Genomic DNA, 15,935 nt, shown 5'->3' on the forward strand with positions numbered 1-15,935 from the left:
CAGCAAAGGACATAAACCAGCAAAGGACCAGCTTAAACCAGCATCCCAGCGTCAAAACATACCTAACCAGCTTATGCTGGTTTTTTCAACAGGGTTAGCCTTAGCATAACAACAAACTGAGAAACCTGAGATCTAGGGGAGTGAACATGCACATGAACTGACATCTGTTATCTTTCTTTGTCATCCCAAACCCATGTGTTAGCTAACTAGCGCTAATGCAAAGTTTGTTTTTATGGCTGATATTATCATCTCTGTTTGCATTTACTGTAGGCCAAGACCTGTAACACAGAGATGAAAAACAGCCTGAGGGCTTCAACCACAACCCTGTTCAAACACACCCACTCGTACGGCTCTGTACGACAGAATAAACAACATACCAAAAACATCTCCATTAGAGGCAGAAAGTGGCAAAAAAACACCAACTTTCAATTACTGAGCCCACACAGGCCTAGTCACAACGCAGAAAACGCTGTTGATTTTTTTGGTGCATATGCTGTAAGTCCTTCGTTCATCTCCAGAACACAAATTAAGATATTTTTGATGAAATCCGAGAGCTTTCTGTCCCTGCATAGACAGCAAGGGTACTACCACATTCAAGGCCCAAAAAGGTAGTAAGGACATTGTTAAAATGGTCCATGTGACATCAGTGGTTCAACCTTAATGTTATGAAGCTATGAGAATACTTTGTGTGCAAAGACACTTTATGTGTCTTAATTTGTGTTCTGAAGATGAACGAAGGTCTTACAGGTTTGGAGCGACATGAGGGTGAGCAATTAATGACAGAATTTTCATTTTAGGGTGAACTATCCCTTTAAACTTGCCTAAAACCTCTCTAAAACAAGTTGGCAAACCAGCTAGAACCTTAGCTGGTTTAGTATGTTTATTTCAACAAGATTGTTTTTCTGGGTTTTAGTTTTTCTTCATTTCTAATGTTTAGGCACATGCATGCCATTCGATAAGCAGCGCCATCAGGACAACAGATCTATCACAAAAACAAGCCCCCAGGGGCAAACACCACTATGTGAGGACACATCTGTTGTGACGCATTCTGCATTTTTTATTTTGACATACAAAAAGCTGCCTAAAAACGTTATCAGATAATTGCTAGCAGAGCGGCCTGTGTTTCTTGTGCTACCTGAATACTGTGGGGTGTGGCGGCCCTGTCCGTGCTTGTATATCACAACCCGAGGGAAGAACAGAGACGATAATGCATTTGTGTAGCCTAAACAGAGTTCTGCGGAATATAAACACTGAGGCAGGAAAAAAATACAGGAAGATATGTTTTTTCTAAGGGTATTTTGAGGGTGTTATAGCTGCTGAATCAGGGACTTTTATTTGTTACCATAACAGGCCTGACGGCTGATGGAAAATGTAAAGCTTCAGAGGACTGTTGAACACACCGGCCTTCCTCCATTGTGGGCTGGTTGCCGTTCAAAGTGGTGGTGATGCATATGTGGGAAGACTGTATTTTGAAGATGAAAATATCCACCCCTGAGTGTGTGAGTCATTTCACATGTGTGACAGACAGCTGGAATAAGCAGCTGTTCTTCCGAGAGCTCCGCTACCATACTGCACACACACACATAGCTCTGTTCCATTGGGCTTCAGTTTTAATTTGTTGCAAGCACTGCCTCAGAAACTCGTACCTCTAAGTCCTGAATTTGTTATTACAACATGTCTTGCATTGAAGTCAGAAACATAACATGAACGTAGCCTAAAGAACAAAAAATTATTATATTGTGAACAAAAACCTAAATAACCACTGTATTCAAAATGATGAAAAATAGTCATTACTAATTAGTGTTTTCTGTTTGCTATGAATATGAGTGAATATAGTAGAGCCGCTAAGCTAATAGTGTGATACTCTAGCAATCATTTAAAATACATTTCACACATAAATATTTAGTAAAATAGTTTAACTAATTAGATGCAACTACTTTTGAATATATATATATATATGTATGTGTTTATAGGGAATTGGGGCATTTTTTCAGAGTTGGTTGCAATGCATTCTGGGATTGTCTTTCTCTGCAAAGTATGCCATACTGCATTAAACTTCTAAGACACCTTTCACACACAACGTGTTTTCGTATACCACTGCACTGCTTTTCGATTTTTTTTCTATGTATACGTGCTAGACAGTAGACACCTGAGCTTTTTTTTGCGGCATCTTGCACTATCCAGTGTTTTAAAAACATAGTGCTCAAATTAACAATTCAACTATAAACGTCTCACATTTTTCATTGCAAAATCTGTGTAAATGGCCCCTGAGACACCTTCTTTTGGCTAAATTCTTGGCAAAAAATATGCATGTGGATTCAAAGCTTTCTCCTTTCCTTCTGCCCTCTCTTGGTTCTTGCACCACAGCTGTTTTTTGAATGCATCTCCCTGACTTTAAATAAGCTTGAGGTCAGTGGTCCAAGACTGCCAGTGTCTCAACTGAACAGAGGCCCTCATTGAGGCCCGTAAGGCTCACAGCGCCCTGTAAGATGACATTTGACCTTCTGCAATGCTAATAATGCAGAGACTCAATCCCACAATGGATTGGCTATCTGGTTTATTACCATTTCACAGCACTTAAGAGAAATGCTTTGTCCAAGCAGGGGGCAATTAAAAAGTGTACTTTATGTGGAAAAACACATTCAGCCCGAAACCAGTAAAAAATATCCTTATAAATACTTCTGGCAGGCGCGTTCGTAATTGTTCAACTCGGCAGCACAAAGATTCAAGTCTGGAGATTTTTAGTTTTTTATATCACATTTCAGAATGTGCAATGAAGCAACCATGCACACTTGTAATAAATAACTGCTGTGCATATGGGTGTGAGTAGTTTGTGAGAGTATGGATAGACTGGTTAAGTATGATAACAAGAACTGGCCGTCTCTCAAGCTTTCAGCTTTCTAAGTCAGTGGTTATTGCTGCTAGACAGAACTGCTGGATCCGACTCAAACTCGACACCCTTCTGCTGTGTGTCAGCCATGAACACACCTGTCATGACTGCTCCAAAACGCAGGGAAAATGAATGTAAGTGAATCAGCACTAAGAAAAAAAAAGCATAAACACATCCTCACATGCAAGCGAGCAGAGATGCTGGAACACCGACATGCCCACTTAGCCCCAGACACTTCCAGGAAAACAGCACTTCCAGGCTTTGTTGCTACAACACAGTCTTAGATGGTCTAAAGCCTCTCACTGAACAGGCCCCAAAACAATAATCACGAATACAGACATACATAATGGTCTACAAGCTAAATTTATTTTATGCAACTCTTTGTCTGTATATTTGTGTGTATTATTTACTTATTGTATTAAATTTAATAAATAAATAGATTTTTTTAAACAATCAAAACTTTTGTATGGGTGCACTAATAATAAAATAAAAATGCATAATATATATACAGTTTAATAAAACTGAAACGTTAAAAATGCTCAATTTACTTATAAGAGTAACATATATACTTTATACAAACTTGCATAACATACAGACATGCACACAAACAATCTGTCTGTGTTGCCGTTTTACTGCAGGGCTCAATACGATAAGGTCAGAGATAAGAGATTAGTGCAGGAGCCAATAATCATCAGCCATACATGGATACATCATAAAGAAGCAGCTTAGAGACAGGACAGCCTGATCCATTTGTTATTGAGGCTATATAATGTACACAAACACGATCACATATGCACGAGGCGGCGGCGATGTCACTGTATTCCTGCCAATCAGTTATTTCCACCTTTGCATGGAATTTAGCACATATTCTGCCACACAAACATATATGAGAACTAAAATTAACCTTATCATGCATTTGTCCACTACACTGGATATATCTTTAAAAGCCATTTTTATTCATTACATCCAAACTACTATGGTCTATAATAACCTTTGACCCTTACACATAATTTATGACAACATAAACTCAAAATGGCTGGTGAAAGTGGTCAAGTGAAATACATTTTTTTGGGGGAGGGGGTTCAATACATAAAAAATTAAAAAATTATATATATATATATATATATACCACACACTACCGTTCAAAAGTTTGGGATCATTACGATTTTTTTAATATTTTTTACCGAAGTTTACAGAAAAAATACAGAAAAACCCTGTTATTTTGTGAAATATTATTGCAATTTAAAATAACAGTTTCTATTTTAATATGCTTTAAAATATAATTTATTTCTGCGATGCAAAGCTGAATTTCCAGCATCATTACTCCAGTCTTCAGTGTCACAAGATCCTTCAGAAATCATTATAATATGCTGATTTATTATCAGTGCTGGAAACTGTTGTGCTGCTTCATGTTTTTTGGAACCTGTGATACTTTTTTCAGGATTCTTTTATGAATATAAAAAAAATAAATAAAATGCATTTATTCAAAATGGAAATCTTGTGTTACAATATACACTACCGTTCAAAAGTTGAGTCAGTACATTTTTTTCTTTCTTTTTTTTGAAAGTAATGAATACTTTTATTCATCAAAGATGTGTTAAATGGATAAAAAGTGATAGTAAAGAATCATATTGTTAGAAAAGATTTTAATTTTAAATAAATGCTGTTCTTTTTAACTTTTTATTCATAAAAGAATCCAGAAAAAAGTATCAGTTTCCAAAAAAAACATGAAGCAGCACAACTGTTTCCAACACTGATAATAAATCAGCATATTAGAATGATTTCTGAAGGATCTTGTGACACTGAAGACTGGAGTAATGATGCTGAAAATTCAGCTTTGATCACAGAAATCAATTATATTTTAAAGTATATTAAAACAGAAAACTAATATTAGAAATTGAAATAATATCTCACAATATTACAGTTATTTTCTGTATTTTTGATCAAATAAATACAGCCTTAATGAGCACAAGAGACTCCATTAAAAAACATTAAATATCTTACTGATCCCAAACTTTTGAACGGCAGTATATATATTTATTATTTTAGATATTTACATATGTTTATAATATATACATTATATATCATTCTTTTATATATAAAACATCTGTAAAGTCAACTGCAGTTCAGAAACCAGCTCTTACGCAACAGATTTAATGCTTCAGTCACCATAGTGATGTACAATCCTTGTGTGAACCGCAGAAGAAATGAGTGGCTGCAGTAAGGGTGGAGATGGGTGGTACAGTTAATAACCGGGGAATGGTTTACATCACTTACAAAGGCCTATACAAACATCTCAAACTAATATAAATGACGACTGTCCTTTTTTATTCTTCCTTTCTTTGTCTGTCTTCCTGCACCTGGTGTGCTGAATATAATGCTGCTATGACAAGGGACACGAAAGTCACAATCAACATCAGATGTTGGTTATTGTTCACTGGTCCTACAAAAGCCTCCAGCAATGACTGATTGGATAATAAAATCAAAATAAAAACAGACATTCTCAGTGGTCTTGTTTTCGAGGTCAGCACAAATTAAACAAGGTTGCTCAAGTTCTTAGCAGGAGCTCGTATTTCTCTCCGCACGGCCAACTGGATGAAACAGACAAATTCACTGCCAGTTCCAACGGGTCACGCTCTCTGCCCAAAATGACTAACGGGAAAAGAGAAAATCTCCGGATGGAGTGACGGTCCTCAAATGGCAAGACATGAGTCATAAAAGGATGAACAAACCCAAATTGGAACCAACAGCTGAAACGTGTAGAATTTTGTTATGATCATCAAATCATCAAAAAGGTCCACACTATTCCCATTCATTCCCCAAATCATGTGCCTGTCTTCAATTATAATCATGTATGAGTCATGTGGCGGATGTAGAGCTTTTAATAAACAAATCAATTTAATGAAATTAATAAACAACATCTAAATCATTCAAATTAAACAAAACAGTGAGTCACTCACATATCTGTATCACAAAATAGCACATACACAAATACTTGACGGAATACTACCATATTTGTTTGCATAAGCAAATTTCAAAACAATATGATTAAGTATTTCATATAATCAGTATCAGTGAGGAAAATATCATTTAATCACTGCTTAATGAAAAAATGTGTAACTTAAATCAATGTTATAAATATGCTAATTGATAATTTTGTGCATTTGATGCAAAGAAATAAAAAATAAAAAATAACAAAACTCAAATCAAATTGCTTTGTTTGACATAACAGCTGTTACTTTATTTTCAGCAGGGCCATAATAATGACCACATACATCGAGGGGATAATACCCAAAAAAATCTAATTAGTGGTCAACGGATATGGGGTTTCCATGATGATTTCTTGGTCCCACAAATCCTAAATATGTGGGTTGCATTCTAGCTTGCTTACATGCTCATATGGTTTCACACCAGTTTAGTTTAGCCTAGACTGACAGCACTGAATATGCTGATGTACATAAAAACAAGCTGACAAGAAACTGTCCTGGGCCACATGAGGACACGCTCACACCTCTTTCTATTCTATTGTTTGCAGTACATTCCTCTTTTTCTCCTTTCTCAGATTTCAGTGTGTTCATTTCAACAAGGTATTTGGCACAAAACTGGAAATACCTCTTCATACATGCCTTTGATGCAATCCCATAGAGGACTGGTGTGTACGTCTGAAACAAGGCCTCTATCCCTCAGAGATGGACGAGTGAAGAAGTCCATTAACACCTGCAGAGTACAGACTGTGTGCTGCTACAAAAAAATACAAGTTGATGAGCTAAACTAAATATTAGTAGCAACAAAAACCTTTATGTCAACAACAAATAGTTAACTAACTCTCGTTCCTATAAAACAACTGTACAATTTATACATACCATGATAGACCTCCGAAACGTGACGTTGAAGTTGCCCATATTTGCATCAATGAATATTTATGACTTTCAGTCGGTCATGATTACCGGATAAGAGTTTAAAAATAAAACTCACAAAATAGGCCATCGAATTTGATTGGCTCAGCGGCTGTGACTTTTCTGCGTTTGTAGCAATTCGCTTGTCTGTGTTTGCACGTTCCTAATATACACTCAGTCTGGGGGATTTTGATTCTTTCTGCTGATACATCGGTGACGCCAGTAGGTGGCGATAAATAACTTTTTGAGTGAGTCATTTTCTGAACCGATTCGTTTAAATCTATTGATTCATTCGAAGTGAGTCATTGAATCACTTAACTGATTCAAGAAGGAAACATGTAGGCTAAGTGAGTCACTCAACCGAGTCATACAAACACATTAATTCATTCAGGAACAAAACAAGCAATGGCCTGCGTCCCAATGTGCATACTATCCATCCTAAATTCTATGTGATAGTAGTAATTTTCAATACTTGTGTCTAAAATAAGTCAAATTTACCACATATTTACTTCTTCTTTACTGTTGTATATAAAGCACTCACTCAATATGTTGAACAACAGTACTTTTGTCATAATTATTTGTGATTAATGTGCTTGAATATTTTAAAGAGATTTCATCACAAAAGGCAATTTCTAGGATAATAATAATAATTTAGAGCCAAGCATAACTCACTTTATAAATTACCATGACTAAATAAAATTATTAACTTTCTTGACAGTTCTAACTCTGAGTGGAATATCATCATTACACATATATGCTGTTAATAATTTAGTCAAAAAGGCAAGTCTATTTAAAGTCAGTGTATCTACATTCATTGCATTCTGCTTACTGCTTTTTTTACCTGAATTTTAAGTGTTTATATCAACAGTAGGCCCATTTGCGCTGACTCTAAAAACAAAGCTTTGTGTTACATTACGTGTGTTCTGTTACTTGAACAGCAACTTTACAGACTGTAATTGTCAGAGTGCATAATCTTGAGGTGAAATGTGATTCGTATTGAAGCAAAAGGCTAAAACAACATGCGGTGCAGCAGCCATGTCAGTATGATACAGGCACAAACACAATGAAACGGAATGTGCAGTTGTTTTTCAGGTGGTTTCGACAGCGCCAAAATATTCCTGTAAATTTCTGCGTGATGCATTGCAGATTGTGCCAGACCCCCGAGTAAGAGATGAGCTCAGAGGCTTTGTGTGCATGTGCGTTTGTTGATTAACATCAGTTCTGGATCATTTACACGCGATAAACAACTAATGTGAACCAGTCCAGTGCTGTGGTTCTGAAACTCTCACGCATACATCTCCAAACACACCCCCATGGCTACATAAATCCCAAAAGGACTCAAGCAACGCCTCGTCCCTTACATTACATAACACTCAGGGACACAGACTAATTTAAGATCAAGAAAAAGCAAATTTCACATCACATAAGGCTGTTAGGCTGAGATGAACTTTTCAGTGAACATCGAGTCTATTCCACACTGAATGTATGGAGAGGAGAATAGAGAACATGGAAACATCTCACCATTCAGACTGTGATAGGCAGAGAAAGCTGAAAGAACTTGTTTACCTCACACTTTCTCCACACAGCATAGCGCTGTTATACACAGCGGGCAAAGAATTGTTTTACAGCCTGATTCTTTCCCAAAGGGGCCTTTACGGAGGCATCATTTCCCGAAAGCTATAATTATCCTTCTACTGCAGCAAATAATGATGAAAGAAAACAAGAAGGAGAGGAAGACGGAGCGATACTTCAACAAAGAATAAGAAATGGTGGCCTACAATGGCAAACAAAGCATCCTGGAAAAACTACCACAGCGTTAGCGGTGTTAGCCAGAACTGTGTTCATTTGTGTTTGTGTTTATGTAAACATGTAGTTGATTAGCTCCTTTTTAACATCAGGAGACTGGTTAGCTTTCTTGGATTGTTCGCATAGAAATGCTGGATAGAAGTGGATTCAATTTCCAAAATCTGCATAACATGCTGTCACTTCCAGAAATATGGCAAGATTAGTTCACGGCAACATTGCTAACAGTGGCTAACAGTAATTTAAGGACTTTAAGGTTCACAGAACTCACGTTCTGAAAACGACTCTAACATTTCGTTTTCCATTTGGAAACAATTTAATGGTCTCGCCAGCCACCAAGTCAAACCACACCACAGCACTTTCCAACCTGCCCCAATATTATCTCCAGTCTGGGTCTGCAAACAGCCATGCGGACCCCCTATATAGAGCTTCAAACTGGTTCGCTTCCAACCTACAAACACAATCACACTAAATCAATAGAGAAACATTATAATGGCAGAGATTGACTTAGTCTGTAGAGGGTAAAAAAGATCAATGTGTAAAAGGGAGTGTTGTTATGTTCGGAATGGAATACTCATTTCCTCCTCACTGCATACTACTCAGTATAAAATGGATACGGTCTACTATTGTTGTCATACCTCCTTACCTGAGATATCTAGTATTCAGTACAGTCTGTTCTGCTGCATACTACATATTTAAGCAAATGTGGTCATCTGGGTACACATAAAATTTGCATACTGTGTACACAATACACACTATACACTGTAAGAATCATATGCCATTCTGAACAAAGCAAAACAAAAGGACAAGTCAAGCGCATAGCATTAGTTGGGTTTCCATTCACATATTTTTATGCAACCTGCATACTGCATAAAAAATGCTGGATGGATGGGGATAAAAATAGGCATGCATATTTTAGCAAATGTGATCATCTGGGTATTCCACTCATACAGAAAATTTGCATACTGGGCACACAATACATACTATACACTGTAGGGGTTTTAATGCTAGTATGCTATTCTGAATATAGCAAATAGGACAGCATAAGTCAGGTTTCCATTCACATATTTTTATACAAATGGGGATTTTGCATAAAAATGCTAGATGCATGATGGACATGAAGTGCTCATGTTAATTAATGTGCATTGTTAAAATAAAAGACTAAAGAATGTGGATTAAATTTCCAAAATTACTTCATACTCTAAAAAGTTGTTTATTTTCCATTTTGCATCAGTTTGCCTTGAAGTGAAGATTTTTTTGAAATGCTGGTTTATTTGCAGATTATTTTTGCAATATCCATGACTTTTGCATAAATTAAATATGCAAATTGAATAGGAAAACTTGCATACTTTGCGCATTATAAATGTTATATATTGCCACAATAGTAAGAATATGCTTTTCCAAACATAGCACAAGACTAAACTAACTGCAGGGCCACTGGCATGTTGACATTGAGTTGGGGGAGTTAAACGACAGGAGGAGGTTTAGGAAAAATATACATTCAACATGAAGGAGTGAGATCGCATGGACGGGAAGAAATGACGGGGTGCAGCTTCAGGTTAAAATCACACACCTGGACCTCCTCATAGAGGTGTAAGCTCAAGTCGCACAGCCGTTCTTTTGTGCGAAACCTCTGAATTCTGACACGGGTGTGAGAAAACATTCACTCATTTGGGTGTTTGGGCCTCTGTTACATTCTGCATGAGCCTCTGCAATGTATTTCTGCAGTTCCCTGTAAACTAGCAATCCAGTTGTTTTCAATTTACTAGTTGTTATGAGAAGATGGTTATCAGAGAGATTAAAACAACAGTGCAGGACTGGCAGAATCGGACGCAAATCTTATCGCAACCCTATTGCGGCTTACAGAGTTGATTTCCCGAGCGGAAAATAGGATATTTACCCAGTCCCATCATGCACTGCAGATTGCAACAATGCAAGACACCCTGTAAATGAGTTACACTGGACCTCTGTAAGGGGATTTCCTGCAATGTTATGCTGGGAATTTTATGCTGAACTATTTTGCTCACAGCCTTTCCCTGCTAAGGAATGTTTTTGAGAATGTCAGTGCTAAAAGTAATGAAAAATAGAGTGAATACACAATTACACAATGATAAAAGCCAACATGAACTAACTCTAAATGCTGAAGATCCAGTAATCTTAATGTATCATCCACAATGAGCATGTATACAGCAGTATAACATCTCTCCAACCTCCAGCAAGTCCAACCCACAACACAAACATCAGTTGTCGTAAGTGCTTTTCATGGAATATAATTCTAAAATATCCCTTTTCTCGCTCATTATTGCACAGAAGCAAGCCACAAAGAGACGTTATGATAGGAAACATATGTAAAACACCACCACAGTTTTGGCAAGTCTGTGGGCACAGTGTTCAGGACTTAAATGCAAAACCGTGACACCAAACTCATGCTGCGTTCAAGTCCTCCTGGGACGTTCGTACTTACGAGTTGACAAAGATCAGGGTGCAAATACGCAAATGTCCATTTTCCTGTTTTGCAGACACAAACAGTCAGTTTTTGCAGCTCAAATGTTGTGCATGCATTAGCAAAAACTAATGTTAACAATGTTAATTTTTCAGTCAAAAACAAGTTAAACTGATACCATGTTAATTCACATTTTAATTAAAGGTACAATGAGTAATTTATGTTACAATAGACGATTTAGCAGTTGTGTATGGCTAGCATGCTCCAAAATTAAGCAGTTACCAAGAAATGGTCTTAGCAATAAATATTAATATTTTTCTGATGAGTGAAAATGTCCAATAATGGTAGTTAATAAGATAAATTAAGTAGTATTCAGCTGGTTATGTGATCTCACAATGGCCACTGCCATGAGGGGGTCCGCTGCATGTAAACTGCTTTATCAGGCTACTGACCTGACTGGAAAGACATGATCGCTTGTGAATGTACATTAATTTAAACATTTTTTTAAAAAGTACTAATAGGAGTAATTAAAAAAGAAACAAGGTAAGATGATAATTTCAGGAGTAATTACAAATAAAGTCTATAGAATTACACATGATTGTCAATATAAATGCCTGAAACAGTGACAGGAGTGTCTTGCTAGGACAGGCATTACAACAATGACCCATTTAAATACAGCTGTTGTACAAGATGACTGAATACATGTAAAAATCTCTGCTAATGACACGGTCACCAGCCCTTTTGTTCTCAAACTACACCTAGTTTCTCTCAGGAAGGACATTGTGGCAGATGACAAATCACCAGCATTAAGTTTAAAGGCAGGAGACGGGAAGAAACGACTGTTTAGTCTAAAACGTTTAACAGCTTGTGTGAATACACCATTTAGCTGCTGTCTTCCACAGATAAATGGCTTCCGGGTATTATTTTGAGGTGCTATTGCAAAAACAAAACAAATTGAAAGCATCATGGTCGACAAGTTAACTTGTTTTTCTCTCTTTGTGTCACCAAACCGCTGTTAGTAGTTTTATTGTTGTCTTTTAGTTATGTCAGTAATCTCAGGGATATAACCCCAGAATACGGTGTCTTCCCAGACCGACACTGTCTCAGAATATGACTCATGACTTCAACATTGTATTTACACTCCAAGACTGTGTTCTCCTTAAAAGCAAACCGACAAAAATTTTTTAAAGAACAGTTTGTTCAAAGGACACAATGAACAGTACAGTCCGTTTTCCCAAAATCCAGCAAAAAAATCTCCAGACCATGGCATGCAAGAAGACGGCTGACCATCCCAGCCATCCCGGGACCTCGCAGAACGCAGGAGGTGGTGTGTATATGTAAGAAGCGGCGGTAGGTTTACATGGGACATGACCTAATAAAGGGGGGTAAAACTAGGTTTAAGAAGGGGAGGCATTATATGAACAAGTCTGGGCAGCTCAACCGCAGACAGTCTTGTCCTACAGTCCAGCTGGAGGTTAAATTTCACTCTCCCAGAATTTTGATTTGCTTCCACAACATGCAGATCTAGTCAGACTGAATCTTTCTAGATCAACTCAATTGAGCTGACAAAACACACTCCACATAGAAACATATGTTTGCAAAAGACCAATATACAGCTGTCATGACCACAAAGATCAACATATTACTATAGTAAAGAGACAGTCAGCATGGTACAAGTAATGATATCAGTTTTAAAGCAGTGCATGGGTTGGCCCCTGCTTACGTGTCTGAGCTCGTTGCTGTTCGTCAAGCACCTAGGTCTCTAAGATCCAATAATAAGTTATTGCTTACTGTCCCTCGTACTCATTTAAAGTTAAAAGGGGATCAGGCCTTTGCTGTTGCGGGGCCGAAGCTCTGGAATAGTCTTCCTCAGGAACTTAGAGAAGTCTCATCTTTGAATGTTTTTAAAGTTGAAGTCAAAAACTACTTCTTGTCTTTAACCTTTGAGAGGGTGGGCTAGTCTTTGTTGTTAGTAGGATCTGTGTTGTTTTAATGAAGTGTTTTTTTTTTTTATTGTACAGCACTTTGGTCTGCAGGTGCAGTTGTAAAGTGCTCTATAAATAAAGTGAATGAATGAATGAATATCATGATGAATAGTAATAATAAACATAGTAAACAAATAGTTTGAAGAATGTTAGTAACCAAACAGTTGACTTCCATGAAAGTTGATGCCTACTCAACATTTTTCAAAATATCATCTTTTGTGTTCAACAGATGAAAGAAACTTACACAGGTTTGGAACAGCTTTAGGGTGAGTAAATGACAGAATTTTCATTTTGGGGTCAACTCTTCCTTTAAAAGCTATTAGTACTAGACCCTACACAACCTTGAACACACAGAAATAACATTCACTTAGATTAGAAAGGCATTCACTGAAAGCAAAATGAACAAACACACTCGATCAGCTGTTAGAGCAGAGCAGTGGAAAGTAAACATTTGTGCATTGTGACATTCATAGCCCATGGCAGGACTTATGTCAGCTTAAGCGATCCGAGTAGAAGCCCTCACGGGAAACGCGTTGAGGGGGTCCTACTGAACGAATTTGGCTGTTTTTCCCATTACGCTCAGTACTGAAGCGAGCAATGAGTAGGGCAACAGCGGCCTCTTGTGTTCATCTCAAAACACTCTAAAATAACATGTTCAACGACACGATGCAATGTCTTCTCGATTAAATAAAAGGGACAAAAACATGGATTTTAAAGCTTTTTACATGTCAAGGTGATGCATATCATTACTCGCAAGAGACCATCTCTTAAAACATAAGGGTGTTTCTTCAGGTTCAAATCAGGATTTTTTTAAACTATTTTTAAATAAAGTTGTATTATGCAGAACATGCGAAAACATTTAATAAAATTAATATATATTTGTATTTAGGAAACAGCTAGTTTTCTTAAAACAAAATTAAAGCACAGAATGCAATTACACAAAATAAATCCACTGAGATGTGATGGAAATTATACTTTGCTGTTTAGATCATATTTTTAACTAAGATAAGACATACATTAAATTCTAAACCTGCATGTGAAAATGTTTTAAGTGAACAAAGTTGAAAAACACCAATAAAGGTAGCTAAATGTACGCATATATAAAAGGCCCATATACTGCCTTAGATAGACAATCATGAACATTACAAAAATAAAGACGGACCAATCTGTGTAAAGCTGTGTACAAGTGGGGCTCAGAACATGCAGACAAACCTCAGTTTCACTCCACCTGATGCATGATGGATGTCTGTGATTACACCACCATTTTCTTTCCTCCCATTTTCTTGCACATTTTAACAGAAAACTTTTTTGTTCCTCAAAGCAAGCTTGAGAAAACCCTCTCAGCTTTGTCACTGTTGGCAAACTGCGTGCAACTAAGCAACTTCAGGTGAAGAAAATTAGTCCTAATCAACTGAAGACTAAACTTGAGACAAAAAACTAATTCTGTGGTTAAAATTGAAGTGAAAACCTACACTTTCTACTTTAATACCAACCTAAACAGTCGACCAGCTGCTAACCTATTGAGCAAACAGCATTTTCACTTTACTTGATGCACAAATGACACATTCACAGACGTGAACTGCACATTTTTATTTCAGGCACAAGAGGGAGCAATTTTGGCCTAAACGCCTTCTCGGCAGAGTCAGTGTTCAAGTGATCACTCACAGTATTTTTCACAGACAAACGCACAGATTAACACGCATACACCCCAAAACCCCAACAAGGCCACTGATTCCCTTTTTAAAGTGCTCAACATGTCAAGTATTACCAGAAAAAAAATAATCCTCCATTCTTGCAAAGCGATGCATGTGTTCAGCGACCCCCAAAAAACAGAAAGGCACCGTATAGCAAGCTTTTATGTCGCTGGAAAATCTCTCCATCTCATCTAAAATGAGCATACAAGGCCATTAAACGAACACCAGAAGATGCTTCTGAATGTAAGGATTTCAATTTAGTGCAAACAAATACAGCTACTTTGGGTTACAAGTATGTGCATCCAAATACACGGTAAATACTCTCAAATCTGATAAAATAAAGAAAATATTTTAAATTTACTGATAATAGTAATAATAATAATAATAATAATAATAATAATAATAAATAACAATAATAATAAATACATTAAAAAAAAACAGGAAAACCTTTGTAAACTTTCACCAGCAAACATCTTTCATTAGCTTTAACACTGACTATGTACTATCAAACATGATATTTCAAACATGCAATTGCACCATGTGTAACCGAAAGCGCAATAAAGTGCAGAGTAACCTTCAAAAAACATCCAAAATGCTCCTTTCTCCCTTTTTGTGCCTATTTGGAGATAGATGTTCAGTCCTGGTACAGCAGGAAACCAGAGAAGGTGCTGTACTTCCAGCTGCTGCCATAGATGGCGCCACGGTGCAGTCGCAGCCACACTTGGTCGCCCTGGAACAGCTGGAGGACAGCGTGATTGCTGGCAGTCTCGTGGTCCGGAGCACCGTCGTTGGCGTACCCGGACACCATCACCTCTTCATTGCGCATGAGGTTGATGTATAGGGGTACGCTGATGGCCAGCTTCAGGATGTGGAAGATGAAGACGTAAGCACCGGCAGCGGGACAGGTGAAGCGTCCGGTGGTCGTGTCGAACATGTCACAGAGGTTGGTGTGCAGCAGGTCAAAAGCGATTGGTTGGTCCAGAGTGCCAGGGGCGAAGTTTGCCGTGCGGGCGGCAGAGAAGGCCACGCGGAGTTGGGTGAGTGGGTACACGTGTACTGGCATCAGAGCGTGCGGGCCCTGGGGCGTGATGGGCACTTCCATTGGCGGGATGGAGAGTGTGTCACTGATTCCTGAGTCGAGCAGAAACGCACCCTCCCGGTCTGGGCTGCTCACCTGAGAGGAGTCACTCCAACCGGCTAAAGAGGCGAGGAGATACAAAGACA

General features: G+C 37.8%; 1 protein-coding gene across 1 annotated transcript in view; it reads right to left on the minus strand.

The window, feature by feature from the left end:
* Positions 1–15,126: 15,126 nt before the first annotated feature.
* LOC107725657 (caprin-2-like) overlaps positions 15,127–15,935 on the minus strand; it is a 12,619-nt gene continuing 11,810 nt past the window's right edge. Inside the window, exon 21 of the mRNA XM_016535004.1 lies at positions 15,127–15,908. Coding sequence (XP_016390490.1) covers positions 15,346–15,908 — 563 coding nt within the window. The 3' untranslated portion in view covers positions 15,127–15,345. The remainder of the gene's footprint in view (positions 15,909–15,935) is intronic.

Source organism: Sinocyclocheilus rhinocerous, unplaced genomic scaffold (genome assembly GCF_001515625.1).
Source record: "Sinocyclocheilus rhinocerous isolate Xijiao unplaced genomic scaffold, SAMN03320098_v1.1 scaffold153, whole genome shotgun sequence".
Taxonomy (NCBI): Eukaryota; Metazoa; Chordata; class Actinopteri; order Cypriniformes; family Cyprinidae; genus Sinocyclocheilus; species Sinocyclocheilus rhinocerous.